The 21,364-nt window shown below is 39.2% G+C and overlaps 2 protein-coding genes across 7 annotated transcripts in view; both read right to left on the reverse strand.

Moving 5' to 3' along the window:
• si:ch211-232m10.6 (uncharacterized protein LOC572203 homolog) overlaps window positions 1–5,970 on the reverse strand; it is an 8,386-nt gene extending 2,416 nt beyond the window's left edge. Inside the window, exons 1-5 of the mRNA XM_046059135.1 lie at window positions 5,775–5,970; window positions 3,680–3,874; window positions 1,404–1,463; window positions 1,061–1,219; window positions 34–145 (exon numbers count right to left, since the gene is read on the reverse strand). Coding sequence (XP_045915091.1) covers window positions 34–145; window positions 1,061–1,219; window positions 1,404–1,463; window positions 3,680–3,874; window positions 5,775–5,970 — 722 coding nt within the window. The remainder of the gene's footprint in view (window positions 1–33; window positions 146–1,060; window positions 1,220–1,403; window positions 1,464–3,679; window positions 3,875–5,774) is intronic.
• Window positions 5,971–11,331: 5,361 nt separating this feature from the next.
• Window positions 11,332–21,221, reverse strand: epn1b (epsin 1b). Of its 6 annotated transcripts, XM_046059267.1 has the most exons (12): window positions 21,120–21,220; window positions 20,401–20,550; window positions 20,158–20,269; window positions 19,589–19,744; window positions 18,513–18,641; window positions 17,999–18,119; window positions 17,698–17,873; window positions 16,678–16,909; window positions 15,481–16,647; window positions 14,546–14,692; window positions 13,965–14,126; window positions 11,332–13,416 (listed from the first exon to the last, which is right to left on the reverse strand). In XM_046059267.1, exons 3-12 carry the CDS (start codon window positions 20,224–20,226, stop codon window positions 12,896–12,898), a joined length of 2,880 nt encoding a protein of 959 aa, XP_045915223.1. In that variant the 5' UTR covers window positions 20,227–20,269; window positions 20,401–20,550; window positions 21,120–21,220; the 3' UTR covers window positions 11,332–12,895. The 6 variants fall into 6 exon arrangements, with proteins under 6 accessions (XP_045915223.1, XP_045915222.1, XP_045915218.1 ...); XM_046059266.1 differs by having other exon boundaries at window positions 15,481–16,909; window positions 20,158–20,231; window positions 21,120–21,221; XM_046059262.1 differs by having other exon boundaries at window positions 15,481–16,909.
• Between the last annotated feature and the right edge of the window lie 143 nt (window positions 21,222–21,364).

Genomic DNA, 21,364 nt, shown 5'->3' on the forward strand with positions numbered 1-21,364 from the left:
GGGGGGGGGGGCATTAAATTGAAAGAAACTTACGCAAAAGACCATCCGTAGTCCCAGCTCTGTGGCCTCCAGTCTTTGGGCCCGATGCTCACAGTCATCTGAAACACTGTGGTGTACATCATGTGTGCTACCATCCCCATCATACCTGGTAGAGTTAAAAAGAGAAGAAGAAGCGAGAATAAGTCCAATCATTTGGGAGAACATTTGTGAGAAATGAAAGACAAAAAGCAGAAATTAGAGAATTTGAAAGTTTTTACATCAAGGGGGTAGAACAACAGAAAAAAAGGCCAACAGCTGTCAGGAACCGCTGAATTTCTTAAGGAAACTTAAAAAGGCTAAATTCCTGTATGGCTCTGCAGCAGGTGATTAAAACAGCTCAGAGGATCATTGGTACCCATCTCCTGAGCATCAGTGATATCAGTGAGGTGAGGTGCCTACGCCGCCCTAAGAACACTAAAGGACAGTACCCTCCCAGTATTTATGTTTACCATTTTATATTTTTTGTATATATTGTCTGCTTTGTAGCTACAAACTACATTTCATTTTCCGTCCCTGTTATAATAAGATAATTAAATTTACCTTGCACCTTGTACCTTGTACACTATGTAGCAAACTACAACCATCTGAAACTTCAGGACAGTAACCACATGTTAAAAACTCCTGAAATTCATATTGGATCAAAATCACCAAAAAGAGAATGAATAAACTCAGATTATCACAAAGTCAGAAAGATGTCGTGACAGGAAACTATCAGTGTTCATAAAAGTTCTTCTTAAAACGTCTTTTAAATTTAGCAATCATCCGACTAGAGAAAGTTTGAATTATGTGTATTTTGCCTTTATTATCACTTTATTTTGGTACGCAAGAAGGAATACTTATGTGCAGTTAAGTGACATCACATTGGGACACACAATTCAAACAACTACCCCTCACTGATCCTGGGGACTGCCTGTGTGTATGTGTGTAGCTGTTTAGTGGAAGTTTGAGGGTTGCTATAAAGAAAAGCAGTGAAACAGTGAAATTTTATAACAACTCAGCAGAAAGTGGATCCCATCCTCACCTGAAAGGACGGTGCACATGGCTGCATAAGCATTGATCTTGAGAGCGTTCATCTCCCTCTTGGCACAGAGACAAGTCGCTTCCACACACATCAGCAGGAAGCCCATGGCCAGAAGACCGATGTACATGAACTCACTGATGACTGAAAGCCAGAGGACACCTGGAAGCATAAGTTGGAAAATAGTATGTTTTATGTGTTCTTAATAATTTCATGTAACTTGTTTATGACGAACTAAAAATTAAATTTTTTTATACTGATTAGGTGTTTGGTTGTGGTGATAGAAACGTTTTTTTTTTGGAATTCTGGTTGTATTTTCTACATTTTCTGCTTGTATTGTACAAACCTTGTGTCTCTCCTGGCGTCAGCTCTATGAAGCTGCGACACTTTTCTTCCTGATCATCACCTGGAAGAAATATCACACAGTTATGTGGTGATATACAAATTCTTTGTCTTTAAATATTATGATGTTGAATCTTTATAATCAGAATTGAATGTCAACCATAAAGGGGGTTGAAGAAAAACCCTTTAAGCCTCTGTCAAACAAAAGCCTGAGTGTTAAATTACAACTGCAATATGTAGTTTTTGCTGCAGGATAACATAAATAATCTCTTGCAAATACTGGGAATATAAATCCTGAAACGTAATGAAAAGAGCTGCTTTAAGCCCGGTAGATCACCTCCATACGGGAGGAAGAATTTAAGGTCAAACCGGTGACTACCAACCATTCACAGTGTCTTTTAATGGAAGAATACATTCCAGTGATCACTTGTTTTGAGGAACCTTGCTCTGTGCGTGGTTTCTCAAATAATGTGTCCGAGTGTCCTGGTATGTGCTGTGTAGCAATGATATATTTTGTTTAGAACTGTAGAAACAAGCAGGTTAGATGAGATAGTTAGATGAGTATTGATTCAGTATTTTATTCTTTTGGTTTTGGTTTTTGATGGAGTAACCAACAAAAGAAATATATACAAACAGGGATATTTGGCTCATTTGTTTTTTTTGGTATTCTCTCTGTAGGTGATGGTGCTTTAACATCAACCTGGTATAAATAAAGATAAAAAGTTTGTTTGTCTCTAAACAGTTCCCTGCAGTTCACTGTGATTAACATTATGTGAACTTCCCAATATAAACCTGCTCTCTGAACCAGTAACAGACAGTTTACCTGCCTGCCATTTCTGTGGCTGCAGGCTTGTACAAATGATCTTCCTTAGTGAGTACTATACAGTCTATGGTACTAACAAGAGACTTAGCTGTGTAAATCATCTATGTTGGCAACAACAATAGTTACAGTTTTGAAGTACTTTCTTGAGTATTTCCATTTTATGCTACTTTATACTTTTAATCTAGTACATTTTAGAGGGTTATATTTTAACTATAACCTATTAAAGGTTAGAATTTTACAAAAAAATGTATGATAAATTATATTATAAAATCATAGAATCTCATAAAATACAATGTGCTGTTAAAGATGAAACAAGTTTTTGCTGACATGTATGTAATGTTTCAGCTGTTAGACTTTCCACCAAACAAACATTTTCCCTCAGTTTCATTTCAGAGACCCAAAGAAGTAAATCCAATGTTTCACAAAGAGAAAATAAAAAAATAAAAAAGTGACTATAGTTTGTGTAGCAGAACATTTGCTTCATTTTTAATCATATCATCAGCCCCAAAATATATCTTGTGATCCTATTGAAGGCTCCCCCGACCCCTAGGTTGGGGAACCACAGACTAACTGTTTATAAGTAGTAGTATCCTTAGTAAAAGTAGTTAAAAGTAGCTCAACCTCCAACAGCTATAGCAGTAAAATGCTAATTACCCAATCATACATCAGTATGAATAAAATGCGACCCAAAATATCATATCATATCAGTCACAGCACCCATCCTTCTGCAGAATGAGTACTTTTACATTTGATTTGATTGAATTACTAAGAGAATTTGCCGATAATATTTACTTACTTAACTAGAGTTTTGAATGTAGGACTTTTACTTGTAATTAAGTATTTTTACATTGTTGTATGAGTACTTTTACCTAATACTAGTAAATGATCTATATACTTCGTCCACTGCTGCTAATCATGTTTTGTCAGAAGTTACTTTCTACTCAATTAAAACTGCCCATCAGTGTTGGTGGTAACACAATTTGAAAGAACTTCATGTAATTACATTACTTTTCCTAATAAAATAAAGTACTTAAAATTTTGTAAACATTAGTCCTTAAGAGTTTAAGACTTACTTATTGTCTGTTCATTTACTATTGAATTGTATTGTTAGATAAGATTTACAAAGCACAATGTAAAACTGTTGCGAATGACAACAATGCAGAGAGCAAACAGAAGCTGGAAAATAAAGAGTAATTTTGATTACAGACTGAGACTGAAAATATCACAACAAGAAGTTCTGTCCTTGTCAGAAATACCAGTAATAAAATTATCAGAAATTTGCCTGCTAAATAAACTATACTACCTCTTCATTTTTGTCCACCAACGCATGTATGTTCAATTTTAATATTTCCATGGTGTTTGGGAGAGAACTTAAAAGTAATTAGTAGTGAAGTTGTTGAAGCTGTTTAACCATTGGGCCCGTGTCCTTGTTCATGTTTTCTGCTCCCACCACAAACCTTCATTGTGCTTCTCACAGGAGAGCCAGAAACCGGTATGGAAGTAACGCAGCATGTACTTGTCCTCGCCTGTCTCCCAGATGTACTGGACAGCATTGGCCAGCTGCTTTGTCTTTATCCTGGCCAGCTCCTCCCTCTGCAGTGCAGACAGCGTCGTGTTGGATGAAGAGTTCTTCGGGTCCGGGGTAGGGGCCTCTGCATAGAGAAAGATGGGACAAAGAGTGATGAAAGTAATAAAAAAGAGAAGGAGGGAAAACTAAACAGAGAAGGGATAAATATGGAGGAAAAGACAATTGAGGTGAAAGTGGGGATGGAAGGATTAAAGTTTTAGAAGAGGGAGCGGGAGGAAAAAATGGAGGAAATTAGATGTGAAAGGGTAAGGAGGTTAAAGATAGAAAAGATGAAGAAAGAGGAGGAAAGAGGCATTTATAAATGAATTGTTTTCCTCAATATTGCTCAGGATCTTTTTTAAAGCCACTGTGCCAAGAAACTGACGTAAATCCTGAAAGGGAATCTCCTGTGGGTCACAGCTTGTAACACAATCCAGCCCTGAAACACTGTTCTTAAGGTAATCTGTCATTTTCAATGCAGTGAAAATTGAATACTACATGGAAACAAATAGGCTTAGTGCTGGAAGATAAGACAGCGGGTTAGTGAATCCAGATAACATGCAGCTGCAGATACAAGGTTCTGAGCTTAGCAACAAAGCCGGGATTATGTGAATCTCTGACTGTCAAGTAAAATGTAAAAGACTTGTATATGAGGTGCAAGAAAAGCCATAAAATCATGCACTAAATTAAATGTACTAAAAAGTATTTTTGAAATATTAACAAGTCATTCTTATTTGAACAATATTCTGTATGTTCACTTTTTTATGGTGGATAGTGACATGCATGTAACAACAGGCCTTCGCATACAAGAGGTAGGTCAGCACATACAGAAACTACTTATCTTTGTTGTACATGTGTAAAATACATGTTATTTTGCCATTATAAACAATAAATGTGCAAGAGTTTAATTTCCTCCCTGTTGGAGCGGTACATGTGGTATTAAAACTGCTTAAATTTAACATGTATTTGAGAAGATAAGATACACAAAATGAACTCTCGTGTGTTCCACACAAAGAAAGAATTAAGTAACTAAACATTAAATAAGGGAGGACTGATTATAGTACTGTTATGTACCAATTAAATGTTGACTGAGAGCCACAGACATGTTTATTATAATAGTCAGTGTTGATATAGAAACATATCAACCTTTGATTCAGCATTATTCAGGAATTGCTTATTCATTCATAATGACACTCATATACATATATTGACTGATATATTTTCATTCAAATAAGTGCAAAAGTTAATGAGAAAATAATGAACATAAAGTTACTGGATCCACACTGAAAATCACTTGTTCCTAGACCTAAACTTTCCTCCAAAGTGAAATGAAATTTGATGAAGTCTTCAGCAAATAAAGAGACAAACAGGACACAAAACTAAATGAAATTAAATGAGACATGTGACGTTAGGCCCTCCTTGACCAAATTGGTGAAAGCTGTTTTGACACAATTATAAAACAGATCATTATTAAGTTCATAGATTTGGTGATTTACCAACCAAAACACAAAGCAATGTCTAATGTAACACTACATTTAGGAGGGAAGTTTAAACAGCATTTCAACGATGGATTTTACATGATGAATCAATTACATATTGAACAATAAAATGCTATTGAAACAATTGTTTATTTATGTCAATTTAAGTGTCTAAAAATCCTTTAATTTTCTACTAAACTTAGGCCAGTTTTAACCTAAACATAATACACTTTAATAATAATACACTTTTTATACAGCACTTTTCAAAAACAAAGTTACAAACTTTTTTTCATGGTTGAACCAGGAATAAAACACTTAAGGACTAAGGCAAATGACAATAAAAATGAAATGTGTAAAATGTGTTGAAATCTGTTTTGTCAGTTTCAGGTTTATTATGTGATTTCACAACAAACTGCACCTGTACACCAGAGGCAGCCATAAATGTAAATCATAACTTCCACATTTAAGGAAAAACTAATTTTTTGATGTTACATCCCGCCCCCTCACCTGTGGTATACGGCTGGCTGTTGTTCTGCCCGCAGTTCTTCAGCTTTACAGGTGACAGGCAGAGAGGCTTCACCACCTTGTGTGTTCCCTCACACCAATAGGAGGTGCAGAAAGCCGAGACAGACAGGGTGAGGGCCAATGAGGTGAGGGACAGTGACAGCAGGGAGCGGTTACGTCTGGACATGTTCTCCAGCATTGTTGCTTCTTGAGTCGAAGAAACCCAGCGAGAAATTAGACCGAATTAAGACCAAAGAGTGTGCTTCGGCTTGACTTTGAAGTTGGTTCAAAAATGGCTGAGGGGCCCCACATGTTCTGGTGACCAATCAGGATGAGGATCAGACAAGTCAAGATGAAGTCTGATGACATGGTGGGTGTGGAGGGTTGTTGTGGTGATTGGGCTTGATTTATGGAGGATTTGAGAAATGAAAAAAAAAGAAAGAAAGTGAGAAAGGGGATTAGGGATGTTTGAGAAGTTGAATAAAGGTCAGAAGGTAATCCGAAAAGAGGTCGAGTGGATAGATGGAATGAGGGTTTGAGAAAGGAGAACAGTTGTTGAGCGGAGGTCAGAGGACAGTGGAGTGGAAGAAGATGAAGTGCTGAGATTTAATCACTTCCACCGAGTAAGAAAGAAAAAGAGACAGATGTGCAGGCCAGAGGTCGCAAGAGGAACTCCAGCTCTCCTCCCACTCCAGTATCAGTCAGTGTTATTCAGCGTTATTAAAGTAGTCCATCAGATTCAAGTTGTTAGTCTAGATGTTACGGCACGAGCCAGGCGAGACGTTTGACTCCACACATTTCTTCTCATCAACCTGCCACTCTACTCCATGTTTCCACTGCCATCACAAGTCCCGTCTCGTATCCTTTTCTGTTGTTCTGACAGTTGCTGCTTCCCCCTTGGATAAAGATAAACGTCAAAATCTTATCCTGCGGATTTTGAAACTAATCCGTCTCACTCTCAGTGCACATTGTGTTCCTCAACCTGTTCCTCCACCTCTGTGGGAGGGATTGAGCTCGCAAAGGAGTGATTAGTCCAGTATGTCAGGCCTACCTCTGGGCCTGGTAATCTGTCTTAATCGCAGGGTTAGGTGGATGAGATTACTGCCCACTCTCTTTGACGACCACCTAAATGTAAAGAAAGGAGACAGAGGCAAGCATCTGGTTAGGAAACAACTGAATCATGCCTATGATGGAAGTCAAGTAATTTATGTTGCCACTTAATGGTATGTCTACACAGAAGGGGTTTAAGTCTGGCTCATAGTGCAGACACATTGGATGTTTTGACGGATGTGAAGTCGACAGATCCTGTTCATTTTCTGTGTGGAGCGGGAGATATGACATGTCATTTTATCTCATTCTGATGGAACAGATAAACTCCTATTTTTTAAAAATCAGGCTGTCTTCACAGACTAGGTAATTGTTTGCGTTTTACTTGCACATGCTTGAATGCGACCCAAAGCGTATTCTTACACTTACAGATTATTTTCTTCTGTTTCACATGCGTAATTGCAGGTGATCTACAATCAGTACTAGTGCCTAAACCCAGCTGTGTAGACAGAGCACTGAGCTGCTCTGCTAACATGCTGCTGACTCTACGCCTCCTGTGTTGAAATGAATGCAGGATTGTCTTTGGATTTAGGAAACAGCTGAGGCTATGTGTGAATAGGTCAATGCATAGGAAGTACTTCGGTAAAAACAGTAATAACAAGCGAACATATGGCCTTCAGACTCAGTGTCTCATCTTGGTTTCCACCCATATTTTCTTTGGTTTTATCAGCACAACCAAACAAACAACAGTGAAGAAGGGATTGCAAAGTCCTGCAAGTTTCAGGCCTGTTTCACACCTGTGTAAGTCTGGGTAACTCTGCAATAAATCTGCAAGCTGGATCTGGCTGTGCCAATCATAACTGTTTATCTAATATGGGCCCCATTTGATACTTTGACTGTAGAGGAGTATGACCTTATTGGCCCTTGTGACATATTTTGTAAACAACCAAAATGGCTGCCACTGATGTGGAGCCAAGCAGCAACCTCTAGGGCTGAAAAATGGAGCCAATGCTGAGGTGCCAAAAAACAACAACAACAGATGTTAAATTAGCCATTAAAACCACAGCAAAAAACACAACATGTAAACCTTGAACAGGTGAAAGAGGAACAGGATAAAAAACCTTAGAAGTGCAAGGCAAGCATCATGCAAGTGGGATATGAAATGCAGACAATTAGAACAAAATGCAATGCAGACAGTGAAAATCATGGCAGGTGTGGTTGTTGAAGTTTTATAAGAAATTGTGAGATTCGCCATATCATTGTAAAAGGACCTTTATGGCTTTTATATATGGATCAAAATAAATATTGTGATGCACATTTCACTGACATTGTACGACCAGCAATTGCCAAGCTGTTCAAGTTTGGCTTCCTGTTATCATGATTGCAATATGACTTCCATGAGCAGCATCATTCAAACACCTAAACATAAATTCCTCACTGTCTCACTTTATCTCATAAATTATATTCTGTATCAACTGGTTCCAGCTCTTTACATGAAGCTGAAATACTCCATAAAATAAAAATATTCTACATTGTGTGTCATGTTATATGTGAGTATATGAGTGACCTTCCGAAAGGAAAAAGAGATTTAAGCAGTGTTAACAGGTCTCATGTACCGTCAAATTAATCAAATCATAAATTATTATCTCTGCTCTACTAGGCAGTGGGGTTTAATCAGTCCATCAAATCATCCCATGTTGTGAAACTATAATCCATACAGTACACTGAGGCAGTTGTTGTGCCGCTTGACTTTTAACTTACTGTACATGTGTGGACTTGATGTCTTTACACACCTGTCCAGCTTACAGATTATTCGATACAGGCAAAGCTTTGAGACATGAACTGAGTGTACTATCTGAGCATACAGACAGCCTCCAGAGCATTCTTTTGTAGAGATTTTAGTAGGAGATTTGGTGAATAAAGACTGTTTTTACTGGTCGTTCACTACAGAGACAGGAAAACCATGAATATATTATCCACATCAGCAGGAGATTCAAAGTTCATAAAAGTAGAACACGTAGTTTATTGCTTTTTTCTGTATCCCCTCATCATGAAAAGCTAAAACCTTTCCCCTCGTGTAGCCTATGCGATCGGAAAATCCAGCTGTTGTTCACGCTCAACTTTTGATCAGCTTACAAGATAAAAATTAAAAAATTGCTTCACTCACCGTGTTTGGGACCCAAGGCAGAGAGACTCTTTGTGGTTCCTTCACCACTCCTTGAGCTGGGATTCCTTTACCTTTCGTTCTGCGTTCCTCAACACTCCGTCCTCTATCTTGGGTGAGTTCCCATCAGAAACCCACCCAGATTTCCCTTTAATCCTCACAAGTCCATCTGTTACTTTCCCTACCCTTTGCTCATCATACTGATCTATTCATTCATCCACACAGCTCTCTGTCTCTATCTCTTGCTTTCTTCATCTCTCCTTCTCTCTCACTCATAACCTTCCTGACCTCTGGTCCTACAGTGATTAATTTGACAGTATGGTATGTAACAGCTTGGACTGAGATGACACAGCGTTCTCATGGTTCGTGCTTCTCTCTAAACTTCGAGCCTTCTTAACACAAACCGGTACAGCTGTACAGTATATACAGCTGCTGGCTTTAGGCAATCCCATCACTTGAAAGTCACTGGTTTAAATTTCTGATTGGAAACCAAGTGAGTCAGGAACAGCATGTTTGTAGTTTCACTTAAGTTTCTGATGATTGACTGATGATAGAAGCCTGAAACAACAGCATCAGAAACATAAGGAGAATATAATTCAAGCAATTTAACAGGCTGTAATTTGTTGTGCTCTGCCAAGGAGAACAAAACATTCTTGCTCATATTTAGCCAAACTGATACATGTGACCTACTGGGTTTCTTCAAGAAGACAAGTCCATTATCCTCAGTTAGTGTGCATCAGCCAATAAGTCATACTGGGAATGGGGATGACATGTAAGGTCCAAGTTGGAGGATATGTATCAACAAAACTAAGAGTCTACGGCCATGCTAGCAGCTCTGTGTGGCTGTATGTAGGCACAGCAGTGCTTTGAGCTAATTGCTAAAGTCAGCATGAAACAACATGCTTACAGTGACAACATGCTTATATTTAGCATAAATGTTTGCCAGGTTCACCATCTTAGCGTTTAGCGTGTTAGCATGCTGACACTTGCTATTGAGTAAAACAAAAAGTATGGCTGAGACAAACCAAACAAACCAAAGATTTTGTCCTAATCAGAATCAGTGTTTTACACATATGAGGAATTTGCTTTGGTGATGACACATAGACAAACATAGAGTTGACATAAATAAATGTAGAAATATATAAATATGGAATAAACAAATGCAAGTTATATAAGAATAATGAAAGAATAGAGTAAAATAAAACAACAGAGAAAGAACAATGTGGCAGATATTTACATGTGCATTACTCCGGTTTGTGTGTGCAGACATATTTTAATGGAAGAGAATATTGTGAACATAAATATATAAATTGACAAAATATAAAAATATAGAACAACAACGATTAACAATTAACAACAAATATGTGCAAAGTGCCAGGTTTGTGCATGATATGAAATTAAGTAAAATTTAGATGTGCAGAGACATTTGCGTTATTTGAAAGGGGGGGTTCCCCACTGACACCTAACACCGAGGCAGCTATGCGCAGCACTATCTTGGATAATATATAATAATAATTCACTTTATCTGTAACGCACTTTTCTTAACAATTATATTTACCCTCAGTAGAATATTCTTTATGGTTGTGCGCTTATTCTTTTAAATGGTTCATAATCTAATGATTATGTGTCCTAATTTATTTTGCTTCAATATGCCAAGTACAGTGGCAACAACTGGTAGTACATGAGGTGTTTCGTGTGAGTGACAAATATCTGTTAATATTTGTTGCCCTCTTGTGGTGACAGTAGGCAAGTTCTTTATTGGTTTGAATGGAAGGCAAGGTTTAGCCAAAACAAATCCCCAATAAATGAGTGATGCAGTTTAAAAATTGAGATTTGAGAAAATCTTCAGAGAAAATGATTGAAATCTGATATAGAGAACCAACAAAAATGCTACAATGCTGAGTAGACACAGTGAGAAATGAGCATTTTATTTCTCAAATGTACTGTATACCATCAGTTTACAACACAGCTTTAAATTCAAATACACAGATAAATCCATTAAAAAACTATTTTTTCATTCTCATCTTTCTCTACTATAACTTCTTAATGCTAAACTTCTTTCAGTGAAGTTTTCCAACAAATTTAAATTTCAAGGAGTCAAAAATACATGAAAGATGTTTACAGGCCCATAAAACACAAACTATGTGACCTGTTAGAAGTCACTGGTCCTGTAGATTTACTGTTTTCACATTACCTAAACTGTGGCTAACCCTGCTACTGTTTATGTTTTCTTAAAGTCAAAATGTATCTTCAGCCCCAAGGAAGCAAGAACAGGTGTGTGTTGAAATATTTCAGTTATCACTCACAGGGGAGGATCCGCTCAGACAGCATGCACATTAAAGACGTTGATATGTTCAAATTCGGTTTTTATTTAGCCAACACCGTAGCTAAACATCATACAATAATACATTTCTGTTTCTTGTCTAATGCCAGGAGATACAGCGAAGACATGTTCAGTTACACAATGAATCCAGAATGACAACGACAACTCAAAACAGGGAAGAGAAAGCCACCATTGGTTACTGAGTTGATTGATAATGCAGTGTTTGAGCAGCCAAGTCAGGTTTGAGCCAATCATGCTTGACATCACATGTGATCAATACCATCAGGGGAACCGTTCTGATTATGACACTGTAACGAAAGTTAACCTGAACTTCTCTTTGTTGGAGGCCACTGCTGCATTGTTGCATCAATAAATAATCAAGCAATAAATCAATCAATCAATCAATAAATTGATAAATAGTTACTCATGATTGTAACACTCTTAATATACAGAATAATTCAAGGTTTATCTGTGATTACTTCCACTATTTACATCAGCACAATAAATACTGCACACACACTGCGTGCATACAGGTCAAACACACACACACACACACACACACACACTCCGCCTTGTACAAACACATGCACACTTAATGAGAACCTACAGCGACGTCTTTCCCAGATCAGTCCTGTCAGTGTTTTAAAGGACCAGTCACAGAATGAAACAACACTCACATAAACAGTAATTCTTCAGGATTTCCACGACACTCTCACAAAGGTGCTCTTTGTTTCTTAGACCTGTGCATGAAAATGACTTTGTTTCAAATAAGTACACAGTTTCATACATATTTTGTGTGTATTTCAGTTAATATATTATGCTGCATACATTTAAACCATGGCTTTTATATTAATTGGACATGAGTAGATCTCAGGGGGAGGATAGGGTAAGCTGGGGAGGTGATGGGTTTAATTAAAAAGGATCACACTAGAGATTTTGCATGTTTTAGCCTGACAAGTCACTACTGCCCATTTTCCAACAGTATACCATAATTGTTTATACTGTTTCTTACCTTCCATGCTGCCATTGGTTCAGTCAACCAATGAAACATTTATTCTTTTGTCAAAGTAATGCTATTAATACATGCTAGTCCAGTTACAAGCAGGAACTTTCACGACTGAACTCGTCACGTAAATAGTTTTGGAAACTCTTCATTCTTGGTGCATTCAGGCTGCTGAAAATCAACCTTTTAATACAAGAAATGGTCAAATTCACGTAATCCTTTTCAGAATATCACTGTTTGATTATTGTTTGTACACTTAGAGAGGCACTTTGAATTTTATTGTTATTTGGAAGGTGCTATACAAATAAATGTGCCTAGCCTTCCAATATGAGTTACCTTAATAGTCCCTCTCTACAAAACTGAAATAACATTTGATGATACTATAAGGTTGACAAAAAGTATGATGGAAAATTCACAACATAACCAGTGGCTGCCTGGAACGTACATAGGAAAGCAATCTACTCCTATGGCTATGTTTTAAAAGCTTAAACAGTAGATATTCTGGAGGCTAAAACATGTAAACCTACCCAGTGTGGCCATTTAATATAATCCCGGCATCTCATAGGAAGGAATAACCTGTCAAGTTGTCAGAACATGAATGGATTGTTGTTTTTCACAGTCTCACCCAACCCACTGCTCGAGAGCCACTCCGGCTGGAAAGGGACTCCACCTCCAGCTTGTGGAGTGGACCCTCGCAAGTGAGCCACTCCTGCTTGACAGTTCCCTCCAGAGAAACTGGACTGACCCATTCTTTGTTCAAACAAGAGGGGGTCTACGAAAGGATTCCCCACCAGCGATCCAGACTGCACCATTCCCACTCCTCCCACAGAAACAGATTGTACCATTCCAGTTCCTGAATACAGAGGAGCCACCTGAGATGCCTGAAGCATATTTAAGCCGGAGTGAGATACCCCCAGGGTATGGGATGGTAGCTGAAATAGGGGAGTTTCAGCAGCTCCAAAAGTGGGAGAAGGTGCACCAAAGGAGGGAGTAAGGGTGGAACCAAAAGGTCTGCAGTATGGGGCTGATGTTTCAGGAGGGGACATCCCTGCAACAGCCCCTGGTCTGACCACAGGGCCAGATGTCATGCCCCTGGCTTTGAAATTGCCTGGGAAATAGGAGGTGTAACAGGAGGATGGAGGGATAAGGGGAAGGAGGGGGGGTGGATATACAGTTTGAAGTATTTCAGCAAAGAGAAAATGCACCAAAGCAGAGAGAGGAGTGAGAAAAGTTAAATATCTGCACTGGATAATATACATTAGTTTCTATACTAAACTTCAATAGGTCACTATTTCTCCCACACACACACACACACACACACACCACAACATCTATACACTACAGTGAGACCACAGGGTAGGGGTGGTTAGGTAAAACACATAAACACAATAAGCTTTCCCATACAAACCTATTAATAAATATTTATTTGTCTGTCATAATATCTCCACCCATCTCTGTCTCTCTCTGGACTGAAGACTTCAGCTGAACAGTAGTGGAATGCATTTTGCAACATCACCAGGAGATGCTTTTTAGTATCCAGTCTTTGAGGTTGATCATGCATCCATTTGACTCAAGTGCACCACAAATAATTCCACATGAAGCCTTTGTCAGAAATTATATTTTTCACCCAAAGTGAAGGATTTTTTCTGTTCTTACCAATGACTTCTGTCTGGGCGTTAAGTGTGCTGACATGGGGGCGCTGTTTTGGTTTGGGGTTAGAAGAAAATAGATCATCCAAGTCAACAAGTGACGCCCCCGCAGAACCCAGAAACGAAGCAGTCTTTCTATTTGTCTCCTTTCCCTGCGATGTTCGCTTTCCTGCAATAAAATAAAGGTCCAGTTCTACTCTAAAAGGTGTTTTCTTTCAGGGACAGGTCAGGGAAGAAGAGAGAGCAAAGCGGAAGAGAAGATTAATTGATTATGAAAGCTAGCCAACTGCTGACTGATGGGAAGATGGAGATGAAATGGAGAAAATGGAAGACAAAGGTCACACATGCAAATGACCATTACAAGTACACATGAAGTGTCTTTTCATACATAAATGCAAATAAATAATGCAGAGATGCAGGCACAAACAGACAAGTTACGTTTTTAGTCACCACTCTCAGCTGAGCACTAAGCCAGCTCGCAAAAGCTTTCGATTAAAAATAAGCATACATTAACAGAGGTTTTATTCTTATGAATAATGGATGGATCAAAGAAATATGCATTCAGACAGAGAGTATAGTGCAATTTACCTGTCCCATTGCTAGGTGCACTGCTCGATGCACCCCAAGGGTCATCTTTTTTAGATGCTCCGTCTCCAAAGGGGTCACTAGATGGGCAGGAGTCTGATGGCGGAGCAGGTGAACCCCAAGCATCATCTGTGCTAACTGGAGCTGCAGCTAAGCAGGGAAATAGAGCATGCAGGATCAATGGGGACAAAATAGTGATATACAGAAGAAACCAACATTTAAATCTAATTGCTTCTATCATTTCTTAGTTAAAAATCGCTAAACACGAGGTTCCATTATTAGCTTTTCTAGAGCTTTCAAACATATCATACAGTGTTCTTCAGCAACTGGAAATGGTCCAGGTGTCATCATGTGAACTAAGGTACATTATAACAAGTTGTTGCATATTGGTGAGATGGCAATTCCTGCCTTTGTTCAAAGATTGTCTTTCACAAACTGTCCACTGATTCCTGGCCCGATGACTTTGGTTTCTTCACAGTCGATGCTTTGACTGGTTTTGATGTTCTAAAGCTGATGATACACAGAGCAACTTTTAGAGCAATCGTGCAGGGCAACGGTGCCTCAGTGGTAATGAGTAAAGATTACTACCGTAATCCCCTTCCCCCACCCGCCCCGCCGCTATCCGTTCAAAACATAGTCGGACTGGCCACTAGCAAGATTGCCCAGCAACATTGCTCAAAAAGTTGCCATGTGTATCATCAGCTTTAGACAGATGATGTCTGATTCTGATGATTCTGGTGGCACAGGGATTACGTCACTCCAATATATGACCACTTGTTTTCACATGATCAAAGCTGTGATGACACCTTAGCAAGGTCCATTTGCTAAAGAAAGTCTTGCAATACAGAAGAAAGCTCTGGAAAAAACTACTAAGAACTACTAAGAAGTGTTCCCATGTTTCAAGAATTAATCTTCATGCTCATGCATTTGTTTCTTACCTGGGACTCCCCATGGGTCATTGTCTGGTTTAGATGCGTCCCCAAATGCATTAGAACTATCAATCGGTGAGGAGGCGCTTGTCCCGTCCCCCCAGGGATCTCCGTCTTTTGTTTCCTTTGGAGCAGATGGAGCCCCCCACAGATCTGACCCGGTGGCAGGTGGAGGGCTAGCAGGGGCTCCCCACGCATCTGCACTGCCTTGGGGCGAGCTCACCAAAGGGGCGCTGAAGGGATCAGAGGCATCATCTTTTGGTGGGCTGGATGGCACTGTGAATGGGTCCTCTTTAGGGGGTGTTGTTGGTGCAGAGAAAGGGTCGTCTTTTGTGGGTTTGGGTGGAGCAAAGAACGGATCCTCTTTAGGTGGTGTTGTTGGTGCAGAAAAAGGGTCATCTTGGATAAGTTTAGTTGGAGCAGAGAACGGATCTTCTTTAGGAGGTGTTGTGGGAGCAGCAAAGGAGTCATCTTTTATAGGTTTAGTCGGTGCAGAGAAAGGATCCTCCTTGGGTGGTGTTGTTGGTGAAGCAAAAGGATCGTCTTGGATAAGTTTAGTTGGAGCAGAGAAAGGATCTTCTTTAGGTAGTGTTTTGGAAGCAGTGAAGGGATCGTCTTTTGGGATACTGAATGGGTCATCTTTTGGAGCAGTAAACGGATCATCTTTTGGAGCAATAAACGGATCATCTTTTGGAGCAATAAACGGATCATCTTTTGGAGCAGTAAACGGATCATCTTTTGGAGCATTAAACAGATCATCTTTTGGAGCATTAAACGGATCATCTTTTGGAGGATTAAACGGATCATCTATTGGAGCATTAAACGGATCATCTATTGGAGCATTAAACGGATCATCTTTTGGAGCATTAAATGGATCATCTTTGGGGGCATTAAATGGATCATCTTTGGGGGCATTAAATGGATCATCTTTGGGTGCACTGAATGGATCACTGTTAGATGAACTGAATGGATCTGGTTTATCTTTTGGAGCAGCAAAGGGATCTTCCTTGTCTTTTGGTGCCTTGAAAGGATCATCTTTTGATGCATTAAATGGATCGGGTTCATCTTTTGGTGCTGCAAAAGGATCTTCTCCATTCTTTGGGGCAGCAAATGGATCTTTGTCTTCTTTTGGTGCTGAAAATGGATCTTCGTCAGCTTTTGGTGCTGAAAATGGATCTTCGTCAGCTTTTGGTGCTGAAAATGGATCTTCATCAGTTTTAGTTGGAGCCCCCCAAGGATCACTGCTGGCTGTTGTGTCAGTTGTGTCTGGTCTTGTGGGTGTGCCCCATGGATCTGTGGCCTCCTTGGGTTCTTTGGGGGCTCCCCATGTGTCTGGTTTCACCTCCTCCTCTGCTTTCTCTCCTCCCCAAGCACCTCCTTTAACGTCATTGCCTTTGCCTGCATCCTCCCATTTAAGCTCATCTTCAGTCATCTTGGCCTAGGATATTACCATTGCAAAATGACAAATGTAAACACAAACCCTTACTAATGGTCTAAACTCCTCCTGCTTACACAAACACTGAACTGATTAGTTGTTGAGTAATCAATTTCAATTGGTATTTGACCTACAGGATTTTGTACTCATAAGTATCCCCACAGCCGCCTGGTGCCTCTCAACCAAGGCAACAATGGAAAAAGGAGTCCAGCCCCTGTCCATGAATTGGGCACCAGAACCTTTGCAGTGCGTGATGGTGAGCCCCAATACTAAATAATGGGACCAAATGCCAACTTGAAACCAAAGAATCTGAACAACTCATTGCAATGCCTTATTGTTGATTGACTAAAACTTTGCATTAGTTTTTGGTTGATCATTTAACAATTTATATATGTATATATATTGGGCAATACATGTATCCTATCTATAGCAGGCAAAGGTTTAGTGTCTCATAGGATATAGTGGATATAATGTATTTGTAAGTATTGCATCCTTTTCCCATCATTCATGTGTCCTAGGCTTTTTTTTATAAATATGATACATAAACATTGGTTTCCCTAACAGAAAATACGACAGAATAAAAAAATAAATATACAGGGGGCAAACACCAAAACATGAACACCTGTGTGATATGTAAATTAAAACAGCAGCCATTCAAAAACTGTGTTGTGGAATGTACGGTTTTGTTGAAACTAGGATGTTGATGCTGACTTGTGGTTAGCCATAGCGGGACTATGGTATTAAGTGTTGTTGACTGCATTGTATTGTACAGGTACTTGCTATATGCTTACCCTCCTCTCTGCTTCTTTCTTCTCAGCTTCCTGTCTAAGACGCTCCTCTTTGCGGGCAGCAAAGGAAGCAGTCAAATCGGCCACCGAAGGGATGTTGTCTAAGGATGGAAGCCCTGAGCCCCCGGCCACGTAGCATGGCTTGTAGTTGGGATCCTTGATGGCATCAGTGGATGAGGCTGGTTAGAAGGGATGAAAAAGAGATTAAATGAGAGTTGTGTGAGAGACGCAGAAAAAATTTGAATTATACTAAAACGGTTGAAACAATGGGTGCTTAGCAGTGATACTAGGACAGAGGGCTCACCAGCAGAACTTTTTGATGTCTTCTCTCTGGTCTTGACAGCAAAGTCTCTCTCCTCCTTTAGTTTATCATCATCCTCCATAAGAACAAGGACAACCTTGGCCTTCTCTCTCACATTTGCACCCTGGGATAGACGTTTACATTAGACATGGCTGATTTGGCTCTGACCATTTGAGCAAAATCCTATCTAAGCCTGAAAAACGTATACCAGAAACAAACCACAAATGGTACAGGTCTTATAAATTTAACCAATAAATAAACTGTAAACTCTAAAACTAAACTCTGACATAACTCTTATGGGGCTAAGCAATCATGAAAGTGTCATGAAGTCAGGCTTTGTTTGTTTGTCAGACATTTGTTTGAGACAAACCTTTAATTGCAAACCTGGTGGTTAAAAGGACTGTGGTGATGGGATATTATGGGAACAATAATGAATAACCTTAATGTATAGCATGCAGCCTTCTAATGGATACTAAAAGGTCGTATGCTTTAGACATTATCAGGAAGCATGTATCACCTGATCTTTGCCATCCTTTTCTACAAAGCGATACTCTGTGAGGGCTTTGACGATGTAGATGTTGTCTTTCATTTTCAGAAGCACACGATCGTCACCAGTCTTTAACAGGTACTCCAGCAGTGTCAGGGACTGGTATGAAAAAAGCATGACAGTGAACAAATTAATGTGAAACAAATGGATGAAACAAAAATAAACTGACAATCCAAACAGTTTCCAACTGTTTTGTTTTTTATATAATTGTGGAATTTATAGGACAAAACAATAATGAAAGAAACAAAACATGACTTATATAAAATCATAGATTTGGTAGGAAAGGATAAGCAAGATGCAAAAACCTTAAAACATCCAATACTTAGATAGTAGTGGACACCAGTGTAACTGATATGCCAATACAAAGTCATATGACTGGCAAGTTACAATGGTGTGTTATGTTACTGAGTTGGTGATACCAGTAACATAATAGCAGATACGTGGTGCAGTTTAGGTCTTTACTAAAGACCAGATAAATAAAGCATCTCGTGTGAAAGAACAGAGAGTGCTTTCACTGAAGATCCTTGAAATGGTAATACATTTCAGTTGAGCTAGAACAGTTAAAAACTGCTGCATTGGTAAATGCAAAGTTCATTTGTAATCTTTTAAACTTTCGATATTACTGTACATGCAAAATATCCTGTTTTTGATCACATATTCTAACATCAAGAAACTTGAATTGGTTTGTTAAACTGTTGTTTTAACAAACCAATTCAGAGAAATTAGACCAGAGAAATGTTGTTGTATTGGCTTCTGGTCACAGCCCTTGTTTCCAAAAGAAAGCTACAGATCTTTGGGTGACCTTTTTTGCCTCAATTAATTATTATCTATGACCCATTCATCATAGACACCACAGAGGGATCTGGTGCTATATGTACCCATCAGCCACCAGTATCTACAAATAATGGGTGTATTTGAAAATGTCCTGTTTTAATAGATAAACTGAAATTTCAAGGATGACAGAATATCCATAATAATGACAGTGAAATGACTGTTCTGAAGTCTGAACACAACATGTTGGACTTGTTGTGCATTATCATTGTTACCTTGTGGATGTGTCTCCAGTTCTTGTCGTCTTTCAGGCGTTTCCAGAGCATCGTCATGATCTCGTTGCAGGCAACCACATTGTAGGTCAAATCAGAGATGTCAGCCATCTGAGTGCTGGATGGGCCCCATGGGTCATTAGATGTTGCCTCTCTCACCTGCAAAAGAAGCAAAGCAAGAAATGTCAGTGTTTAGGAAATATAAGGTGGTGGCAACTCCTTGCCATCATCTCATTTCATCATGTTAATAAAAATGCTAAGTTATCTGCCTTTTTATAAACGTTCATGTTTCATCCGATCATTATTTTAGCAAGAAACATATCCCCGACTGTAAAACCTGAAGGTTTGCATGTAAGAGAATAGCTCACTGTGACTTAAGAAAACGTATGCGTATGAAAATTTAAAAGAATGTCTTGTTCTATTATTCAATGACAACTTAACAATTTGTAGAAAATTAGGCACAATATATCTAAAATTTGTCACTGGATTTTAAAAAAATGGGATCCTACAGGCTTAAGATACTGAATATTGTGGTTTACATTGTTTTTAACCCATTGATTTCAGTTTCTCACCTTAACTTCAGCCTCGGAGTAGTTCTGGACCAGGTTCTTCAGCTGTCGGCGGAGCATAGAGGACGTCATGGTGTCTGGGGGGGGGGAAGGTGGGGAATCAAACCACCGTGATCTGATTCAGAGAAAACTCGTGAACAATTGCTGCATGCTTACAGAGTTGGCACAGAGAACTGGAAAAGAAGGATCCAAAAACATGCTTACACATAATCAAATAACACAACACATACACTCACATATGCCTACCTTTTGTAAAGTCCACCTGCTGTGCTGTCAAAGACTTATTTTTATGTTCCTCGGGTGCAGTTGCTGGCTCAGTGAGCGTACATCCTGCAGGTCTCTCTTCCCCCTGACTGCATTTGCTTGTCTCAGGATGTCAGAAACCAGATCCTACAGCTGCAGGTAGATACCAGTCAATAAGAAAAAAGAGCTGAGGCATGGGTTGGCACTGAGTGACAATGGTAAACAGAAAGGTAAGAATATATGACAGCAAAGCTAGACTAGAGGTGTTCCTACACCTGCTGTATGTGACAGCTCGTATCAGTTTGTCATAATCACTGCGACAAACACACAGATTCTCACCTAGGTTAGCTAACTCGCTAAGCTACAACCATGTAAGCTTCCAGCATCCTGGTGCTGCTGCTGTGAGAAAATATAAGTCAAAACCTAATTTGTAGTGCACCTGGATAACTGTAAGCCACATCATCTGTAAATTGACGTGTCAGTAGTCACGCAGAGTGTTTTCAGGACCTCGGAGAGCGACTGAAGAAGACCAGCAGCCGTCAATATGGCTAACGGTCGAGCGTTGTTGTTAAGCCAGCAACAATCAGCTTAAATATGACACTTTAGCGATCAACGGAAGGGTTTCAAACAGTCGCTGCTTTTAGTTAAAAACAACATCCACTGGTAGCGGCGTCGTTTTGTGTATTCTATATGCGTATTTGCAAAAACAAATAAGCACTAACCTCCAACATATCTTCGGCTATCTTCGAGGAGTCGACACGACGTGACGGTTTCCGCTTCCGCAGTTTTCAGGAGTCCACGCCCCTTTACGATAAATATAAACATTTTATATATATTTTTTATTTTTTACTTAGTTAGATGCCAATTTAAGTAAACATGTTCTGCGTCTTTTATTCTTAAATCTTTTATTTTTATTTTTATTTTTTTTTACAACAAAAAATATGAAGCAGTTTCCAGAGCGTAAAGT

This window comes from Micropterus dolomieu, linkage group LG09, assembly GCF_021292245.1.
Source record: "Micropterus dolomieu isolate WLL.071019.BEF.003 ecotype Adirondacks linkage group LG09, ASM2129224v1, whole genome shotgun sequence".
NCBI classification, from domain to species: domain Eukaryota; kingdom Metazoa; phylum Chordata; class Actinopteri; order Centrarchiformes; family Centrarchidae; genus Micropterus; species Micropterus dolomieu.

Bases quoted from the DNA above. Each gene is read 5' to 3' on its own strand.
- epn1b (XM_046059266.1), bottom strand. From the start codon at position 20,226: ATGACGTCCTCTATGCTCCGCCGACAGCTGAAGAACCTGGTCCAGAAC. The intron at 18,642-19,588 runs GTAACAATGATA...TTTTCATACCAG, and splicing joins ACTGGAGACACATCCACAAG to TCCCTGACACTGCTGGAGTA. The intron at 18,120-18,512 runs GTGATACATGCT...CGTCTATCCCAG, and splicing joins AAAAGGATGGCAAAGATCAG to GGTGCAAATGTGAGAGAGAA.